At 44.1% G+C, this 9,624-nt stretch overlaps 1 protein-coding gene across 1 annotated transcript in view; it reads left to right on the forward strand.

The window, feature by feature from the left end:
- Positions 1 to 664: 664 nt before the first annotated feature.
- The window catches only part of TBX15 (T-box 15), a 42,464-nt gene continuing 33,504 nt past the window's right edge, over positions 665 to 9,624 (forward strand). Inside the window, exons 1-4 of the mRNA XM_012729988.1 lie at positions 665 to 875; positions 4,985 to 5,086; positions 6,662 to 6,833; positions 8,036 to 8,203. Coding sequence (XP_012585442.1) covers positions 775 to 875; positions 4,985 to 5,086; positions 6,662 to 6,833; positions 8,036 to 8,203 — 543 coding nt within the window. The 5' untranslated portion in view covers positions 665 to 774. The remainder of the gene's footprint in view (positions 876 to 4,984; positions 5,087 to 6,661; positions 6,834 to 8,035; positions 8,204 to 9,624) is intronic.

The raw sequence follows: 9,624 nt of genomic DNA on the forward strand, positions 1-9,624 counted from the left end.
ACCGCCTTCTTGGGTAACTTTTCCCATATGCTGACATCTATGCTTCACAACAATTTTTTTTTTCATTCAAAATGGCCTGGCTGGGCTCTTAGGAAAAGCTATTTATTCAAATATACAACCAAGTGCTCCTGAAGGTTCTGAACAACTTTTTGTTGCGTTTGATGGCCAGGATATATAAATGAAGGAAAAAATGCTCTCTAAAGTGAACCCACTGGTAGGCGGTGGGTGGGGCATTGCACAGGGGATGCTGCTGTCGGCCTGGTCTTACCCAGTGGGCTGGTCTACTCTAGATCTGGGGCAATAGTCCCTAACGGCTCTTCTTATTATTTTAATTTGGACTTTATTTATTCTGCCCCACTTCGGCTTCATTCCCTTCAACGTGGTGACACTGGTGCTTTTTATGTTGCCTGTTGTGGGCCAATTTTCTTCAGCTGTTACTAAAACTTACTAAAATGCCAGATGTCACGTTGGAAACCTGAAACCTGAAAGAAGGTCATAAATCACAAAAACAAACCATAAAAAAATATAATAAAATCGCCCAAGTGCTGTGCTCTGGAGCTTCCCAACCCTAAGTTTCCCCTGCTCACCTCCCCCAACCTGCCCCCTTCTCCTGGGCCTGAGGGAGCTCAGTCTCACTTGAGGTCTTGTGTTTGTTTTGCAGATTCTGAGCAGAGCACTGGCTCGGACTCTGAGGTGCTCACTGAGCGGACCTCCTGTTCCTTTGACACCCACGCTGACCTGGGTCCGGGCGCTGCGGGCCCCGTGACGGCCGCCATGTCATCCATGGAAGAGATCCAGGTGGAACTGCAGTGCGCCGACCTCTGGAAAAGGTTCCATGACATTGGAACAGAAATGATCATCACCAAAGCAGGCAGGTAAGGCTCAGTGCCTCCGGATGCTCAGAGTCAAAGAACAGAAGAGGAAAGTAGGAACTGCTACCTTTTTTGTTGGGATACGTATGTGGTAGATAGCTTTGGTGAAGCCATAGCAACTTACACTTACTTTTCTGCATCTGAAGATCTTGCTAAAGTGATCTTGTGTTCACTGGGATTTCTGTTTTTACTTCCAAGAGCCACTCAATCTTAAATCCCCTTTGCCTTCAAACACAGTTTCCACCTACAAATGTGTTTCAGCTAATGCTGGGACCCATCGTCCATAGTTACCAAGTGGTAGCTCACGACAGCAAGAGTTCCTTCATCAGGCAATGCTTTCAAGAGACAATGCTTGCTCTCCAAACAACAGCTTGTATCTCCTCAGGAGTCTAAAGCAGCTGGATGTTTTTGAATGACTTTTGGTTTTGGTGAGAGTGGGATTTGGTGCATCTTTTGACTCCTGTTTGTTGATCCATTGCATTTTATCGCTGACCTGAAATTATTGAAAAATGTTAATGGTGACGGGGGTATATGCTCACAAAACTACTTATGTAGGATTATGAGTTTCAAAAGTACAGTTTCTTTTGAAATAAGCACTTTAAATTAAGTGCTCATACCAATTACGATATGCCTTTTTTGGTATTTCTCAGTTCCCTTGCTGGGTATCATCATTTTGGGTTCATCTCAACATGAAGAGAATCCTATGAAGTTAGGATATGGCAATCTTGCATAGGGGTGGGGGTGAAAGCGTCACAGGAATCTTGTGAGGTAGGATATGATAACCCTAAATATGATGGGGATACAAAATCTGAAAGAAGTTAACTAACTTTGACTAAAACCACGTGGGGAGTACAGGCAGCTCTAGACTTCTACTGAAGTCTGTCTGACTCTTAATCAGTGGTCTTAACTACTTATAACTGCACTGTTAAGAACTGGTTGTTTTGAACGCTTGGATTCAAAATCAAAGTGATGCAAATAGAGATAATTGTATTAAACTTTTGACTAAATAGGAATAGCTCACTGAAATGACAATTATGTTACTTTCACATTTTCAAAGCCAAATTACATCCTAGTATCATATCTACCAGAAAGACCCACCTCATTGATTGTAAGCTGTTTAGTGAACATGGACTGTAAGTAAAAGAAGATGTAGTTCAGGTCCAGCTTATTTGAATGCAAATAGAGAAGCCCACTCCCCCAACAGGATAAAACATAGCAAAAGCAAGAGGCTAAAATGGACAGAATATCTTGTTCATTTTCTTTTTCTTCTGATCTTTCCTTCCTTTTGAAAGATTTAGTAGGTGTCACAGGAGGAAAAACTTTGAAGGAGAATTGCTTTAGTTTTTGGCATGGGGGTTTGTTTTGGAGAAGAGGAATTATTATGTTTTTTGTAATAAGGTTTTCCCATTTTTATTTTCGGTATTTATTTACCATAACTTATTACCTCATGTAATCCCCCCTCAATTCCTGCACTTCAAAGTGAATTTAGTTCACTTGCACAGCTTTCCTGACTCTATCTGTGGATCTCTGGCTGTGTTTTCTTTCCATATTCTTGCCTGTGCAATTTCACTCTGATTCTTGAGTATATCCAGCTAGTCCTGACTCAGATATACAGTTTGTTCTTTATTCATGTCCTTTAGTCTAGATTTAGAAACTGCATTCATCACGTCTGTATTTGATAGCTTCATTTATAGCTGTTGCTACATGTAATTCTGCCCAGTCATTCTGGGGCAACTCAGGACCAGACAGAGAAGACCTTTACTTCTGTGAAAGTTCTTCACTTTCCTACGCATTTCCCAAGTTGACGTCTCCTTTTCACCTAATTTTCCTTCTTACATAATGTCCTTTTCCATTTTAATTCCAATTTCAACTTTCTTAGTTACATTATTTATGTATGGCTCTCTGATATTTTACCCTTTTAGATGATCTCAGGGATTGTCTACTTCTTTTCACACCCAGACCATTGTCCTGTTGTTTCAGAACCACTGTAGTCTACACAGCCCTCAATCTTTTAATGCAATGATGGAATCTGTACAATCAGCACCATGGACAGAGTTGCTTCCAGGAATTAATGGACTGGAAGACAAAATAATTGAATTAAATTCAGTTATAAAATTAAAACCAAATGCATCTCATTTTTTCAATATAAAAGATTATATGACTTTATCATTATATGACTTTATCTGTTATTCTGTACTAAAATACTGACAAAAAGTAGAAAAAAGGAACAGTGTTTAGTACATTCTTACGAATAGGTTCAACTAAAGTAAACATTTTAAAGCAAGAGGAAACCTTCCTTTGTTTTATAGATGATGGGGTAAAGTGACTTATTCCAGGTTATACCAATCATCCATTTTACAATTTGGGTATTAGGAAGAGACGAGTAACTTCTTTACTCAAGATCCTATCTATACCTATCTGTACCTATCTTTACTTTACTCAAGTGAAGTATTTATCTTTATTCAAAAATATGGAATTAAACAAATCTAATTCCTTTTCTTGAATTTATCTGTTTTAATGTAGCACAGCCTCGACTGCTGGCTGAGGGGGACTATTGTTTTTTTTTTTATCCCAGAGAATATCTGTCCATGACAAGATGCTCTCTAGCCATTTATAAGGCAGTTATAAGTCTTTGTTATTAAGAAAGCAATTGCTGCTCTATATTTAAACATGTAGACAAAGATTCAGAAGTTTTTGAAAAGAATCAATTAGCTCACCATAACATTAAAATATAAGACTTTCTAATTAAACTTGTATGGGCAGAGGGAGAAAATCTAAGATGATATTCCCGTAGAAGCTTCTGGAAAGTTACAAATTAGGAAAGAAGGAATGGTTATTATTTTTGAAAACACTTAAGAATGAATCATCTCCATTAAAGGTATCTTCCCAAGGGCTTTCCTCCCAGTATGATGTTGAGACTGAACCACTACCAGAGAACATTTGCTTTTCAGTCACTTTTGATGAGTAGTGCAGTGTGTGCCCAGCACAGAAAGCTCTTTATGTAAACAACTAGTGCACATTTGCAAGATGGCTGTCTGGGGTCAGAGTATGGTCTATGGCCATGAAATGGAGCAAAGCCAATTAGGCCATATGTGAATCAAGCCTGTGACCTTGACCTCATTAGCACTGTGCTCTGCCCTGCTCGACTAACTGGCCCCAGATGGTTAAGCTTAATGCAGCATTTTGCGTCCAAGTACCCTAGAGCGCATTTAAGGTAATCCCAAATTTTGAACTGAGCACTTTTTATGTCTGGCTTCTAAATGAATGACATACAAAAGAGCTTGATGTATTTTCTTCTTTCTTATGGGCAAAAAAGACTTGTGAACTTTATTCTAGACTCCCTGAAACTCAATACCTCTTTGGGGCTCCTCCGTCTCCTCTCTTCAATTATGAGACTAGCTGTGAAGTGCCACATCCTGACCTCACTCGCTTTGGCAAGTTTAACAAGCCATTGTGGTAGAATCAAGGTATTGCCCAGAGGCCACTAGAATTCATTTGGCATTTGCTCCCTATACTGCCAGGTCCTTCTTTTGACACATGTTGACAGCCTGAGAACTTGCAGGAATTTTACTACGGTTTTATGCATTAAAAAACAAACAAACAAACTTTGGTGGCCCTTTATTTGGGTACTGGTAGGATCATTTTTTTTTAATTCTTCAGAAATTAACTTTCAGAGTGGCCATTTTCAAAAATCCATACAACATTTTGATTACTGAGAATAAACGATGACACATTCCTGAGATCATAAGATGAGTCTATGGTATTCAAGTCTACTAAGTGTAAGAGTATAAGCATAATCTTGATGTTATAGTCTAACAGTGTGGTTACACAACTTATCTATCTATGTAATTCTAGGGGTTAGCTAATTACAGAAAGCAGAGTCAATAAATTGTTTAATTAAACAGAGTCAGTTTAAGTTTAGATGAGGTGCTATTTCTGCAATCTAAGCCTTTCAGGTAGTAATACACAAAAGTGAATAAAAACTATCAGTCGGCCTTGAACGTGGAGGCTCCTGGACTCTGGCATGCTCAGAGGTCCAACAAGAAGAGCACCCCTCAGCTTTTGTCCCGCATCCTCTGACTGCTGTGTTTGGTCCACCCACCTCTCCTCAGGAGGATGTTTCCTGCCATGAGAGTGAAAATCACCGGCCTGGACCCGCACCAGCAGTACTACATAGCAATGGACATTGTGCCTGTGGACAATAAAAGATACAGGTAACGGGGACTCCGGGATGTCAAGCTGTGGGCCTCAGAAGCCTTTTCGGGCAGTTCCTTAGCTTTGCTAGGTGATACATTTTGAACGTGCACAGTGCAGAGAACAAGGAATCGAAGCTAGACCAGAGGCGACGAAAGAGCCCTGGGCAGACAGTAGCCGTCAGAGGAGGGATAGGGCTCAGCCACAGTCTGGTCTGGCCACTAGCAAACATCACATGGTTCTTAAGCCAATGGTTAAGTCCGTTAACATTGAAAGTGATTAGCACACTGCTGAGTGACCTGGTTTATGCATGAGAAGTGAGTTGAGTGGATTTATTTTGGGAGGGGAAAAGGGGGCTGGCGTGGCACACCCTGACTTCTATGGGGTGGATAACTGTGGATGTGGAGATGAAGAAATGGAGAATTGAGTAAGACCTTAAGAAAAACATCTAGTTAGAGAGAATTATTTCTCATTAATATGGGTTATGGGCAAGTTAAGCAACTTTCCTTCAAAATCATTAAAAGCCAACAGAGTCGCTCTGTCTCTTAGATGACTTTATACATTATACAGAAACAAGTGATGACTTCATTGATTTCCAGAGATCTCAATCAATTCAGTGACTCGCGGCTCATTCTGAAATGCCTAAAATCTGAGAAGTTGGCCCCAAGCCCAGGGATTTGGAAGTGAGAGATGAAAGGGCAAGGCCAGGGCTTGCATGGTAGGGGAGGCTGCTGGCCAAGGGAGAGGTGGCCTGGAGCCGGCCTTCCGCGAGGAGACATGCTGGGCCTGTCGTAGAGGATCTCGGCAGCTGCGATTTGTGTTGCCTCTGCCGGGCTGCGGGTGCCATGTAGTTGTTAGGATTGAAAAACAGGAGAGTATCAAATCCATGGAGAAACTGCGGGGCGGTGGACATAGTTTGGAAACTGACCTCAGCTGCCGTCCACAGCAGCAGCTCCGTGGGAAGGTGGCGTAGAAGATGCTCCCTTGCAAAAGTAGGTTCGTCAAAGACCACGCTAACTGGGCAGCGTTGGCGGGGCCTCTGGTTGCACCGAGGCAAAGCGCTGTCTCTGTAGAAATGACTCTGGCTGCTGGAGGCAACTGCCTCAAATTCAGGTTCTCAGCAGGGAAATGGTTAACAAGCGAGAGGCCTGGAAGGCCTCCGCACATGGCTGTGTTTTATAGGACAATACGGAAGATGTTTTTAATAAAGGACCGAGTCCTGAACAAGTGGTCAGTGGACTATATGGTTCGCATTTGAAAGGTGAAAGGTTGCAGTAAAATACCTTTTCCACAGCTAGCACGTGGGCTCAGGACGCTGCGTGCACGCTGGTGGGGGTGCAGCAGAGGGGGCGGAAGAAGAGGGTGTGAGAATGTTTTCCTGTGAGAGCTTCAGCTTTGATCATTGCCCACACATTTTTCTGCCCTCCCCCACTGCATCTCGTTCCTTTTACTCGTCCCCCTTTGGATTCTGTTCAACCCTCATGCCACTCCGTTTTTGTCATCTCTGCATCTCTGCTCACTCCCTCCTCCGGTGTGCCCCGACCTCCGCTCCTCCCCTGCATCTGTCTCTGAATGTTCGTCTCCCTCTGTCTCAGATATGTGTATCACAGCTCCAAGTGGATGGTGGCCGGCAACGCCGACTCCCCGGTGCCCCCAAGAGTCTACATACACCCCGATTCTCTAGCTTCTGGAGACACTTGGATGAGACAGGTGGTCAGTTTCGACAAACTCAAGCTGACCAACAATGAACTGGATGATCAAGGGCATGTGAGTCCCCAAACTCCTTTTCTGCTCTCTTTTTGCCCTAAAGCTGGGTAGCCGCAAACTTTTCAAGTGGGTAAAGCAAGCATCTCTGACTTGGCTTCTTTAAAGTCATAAGCATCGATGTTGACTTTCCCGCCCTGTGATTTTCCATTTATTACAAACCTGACACTCAGCGAGTATCTGCCGCCATCAGGCTGTTTATCAGAGTGTGCTTCAGAGACGCACAGTGCAGTCAAGGAGGAAAGAGAAACACAGAAAGTTGAGTGAAAGCGAAAAAAACACCCTCAACTTTCAGCAGAATAACACAGAGGGCAATATACTCAGAGACCAACAAAAAGCGACAATTCTGACTAATCTGTCCAAAAAAAAATAACTCATTTATAGGAGAGGGAGAGGTCTCCACCTGTAACTGGGACCTGAAGTGATGGCGTTATCTCGGCAGTAAATCCGAGACTGCATTTTCACCAATATCCGAGGAAAACTGACATTGCCAAAGCCGTGGTTCCATTTTTTTTTTATTTGTGCACACAGAACTGGAATGCAGGCCAGAGGTGTAGGGATGATGAGAGGATTCATCAGAGACAGAGTGGGGAGCAGAACAGGCAGGCAGACTCACAAAGCACACTGCTGAGGGGAGCAGCGGGCGGGTCAGGAGCGGTCTGCCGCGCCATGTGGTCACCTCTGGGGTGGGAATCAAACTCGCACTGAAGAGGCTGCAGCCAGCTTGCAGTGCTGCACTCTAACCTGTTGCGCCACAGGGAGGGCTGGTTCCTACTTTTAAGGAAGCGGAGTTTTGAGGCTGGGAGGACGCACAGGTAGCATAGTGGTGGAGAGGAAGCCTGTTCGATCAGTAACCAACACTGGCTTGCCAGGCTTAGCCACACTGAGCTCATGCTGAGAACTCGTAGAGGAGGCAGCTGACAGCTGTGTGAGATTGAGACATTGTAGTGGAAAGTTGTCTACAGTGCCCAAACAGTACTGCATCCTGACCCAGTAAGGACAAACCACCTCCCCCTCATGGCTGGGACACTCTGCCGCGTGCTTCACGTAACACACGGTGTGATCACGCAGCAGAGACGCTGCTTGCCAGCTTCTGCTCCTCCTCCAGCCATCCGCGCTCTCCTCCTGCTTTGGCAGGTAATGGATGCTCCAGAACCTGCCCGGAGCGGCGAGCCCGCCGGCATGGTGTCCCCTTCTCATTACAGATCATCCTGCACTCTATGCACAAATACCAGCCTCGCGTGCACGTGATTCGCAAGGATTTCAGCAGCGACCTTTCGCCCACCAAACCTGTCCCTGTGGGGGACGGGGTGAAGACCTTCAACTTTCCGGAGACTGTGTTCACCACTGTCACAGCCTATCAGAACCAGCAGGTAAGTGGCCGCCCGGAGGCTCCTCAGTCTGACTGTGAAGGAGCTTGTTTATGCCTTTGGTGAGAAATGCTTAGTCCTCTGGGGCACTGAGGAATGGAATGAGAGACACCTGTCTCGCACACATGACTTTGGTGATGACAACGCTGTAATGCCTAGAAGCTGCTGGCATTGTCCAGATTTAGATTCAGACAAGGTCTGTGACCAAGATGATCAGGCCTCCTAAGTCGATGTCCCTTTTTGCGTGGTTGCTGTTAGTCCTAGTAAGTGACTCTGCTCCCTTGCAAGCCCTGAGACTTGGTGGGTCTTTTCCTGTTCCCTGTCATTTTCTGTGTGACCCCCAACTGAAAGCCATGAGCTCCTCAAACTTTAAGACCCACCAGTTTCAGACTAAATATCACTTCACGTGATCCGCAGCTACAGCCCAAGAGCTATGTTTTTACATTATAGGTTCAGTCAGGCCATTGGTGTTTACTGGGAACTTAAGATGCTCCGAACCTAGTGGAGAGATAGAGCTAATCTAGACATTTCTCCTTTAAGAAAGAGTTTCATTTGCACGAAGACACTTCATGCCAATTTAGTAGAATAATTAATCACAGAGGTATGGACAGTGTGTTTCAGAAAACCAATCCTCTGAAATGACGAGCTTTTATTTTTTGGAAAGTGCGTCGTTTTATTTGGGGTTTCCTTGGAACAAAATGAAGTTTTACAACAATACTCAATACTTAGTGCATGAGCTACTGCTTTTAATACTCTGATCATGGAAGCAATAAAGGAAAAACACTCATGTACTAAGTCTTTTGTGAAGTACAGACAATGTGCCAGGGAGGTGAAGGTAGGTTGTATAATCTTTGGGTCACATGGAAAGGCTATTTCTGTCTTTCATAGTGATTCCAGATAAAATTACTATTTTTTTTGTCTTCAGAAAGAAGATAGCACGCATGTGTTAAGTACTATGTGGTTGTTGAGATTTCTCAATAGTGGTAAAGAGCAACTCCAGGTTTTCTTGAGGCTGCTATGTTTGCTCCCAAGTAGAGTTCCGGGTGCCACCTCAAAGCTGTTCATGCCTCCTAACTTCCTCCACGGTCCAGTTGCAGAGACCTAGGAGGATTCCTTGAGAAACTTAATAATTAAAGTTTTTCACTTTGGCCCAAGCTAAGGCAGCAATAGACACACGGCCCCTGTGGCACCTGGAAACTTGGGCTTGACTTTGGGTCACAAGAGGAAAATAAGAACCTAAGTTCTTGGGGTCACTGGCTGGCCCCCAGCCTGTCCTAGCCTCTACCTCGACATTCATACAGCAGAATGTGGCACTGACATTCCGTCCCTGGAGGCTGGTTAGTAGAGCAAACTAGAGCACTGAAGAGTGAATCATTACCTCACCGAGACACGCTCTAGACCTTGCAACACAAGCTGAAACTAGG

Source organism: Condylura cristata, unplaced genomic scaffold, assembly GCF_000260355.1.
Source record: "Condylura cristata isolate star-nosed mole 26May11 unplaced genomic scaffold, ConCri1.0 scaffold00026, whole genome shotgun sequence".
Classification (NCBI taxonomy): Eukaryota; Metazoa; Chordata; class Mammalia; order Eulipotyphla; family Talpidae; genus Condylura; species Condylura cristata.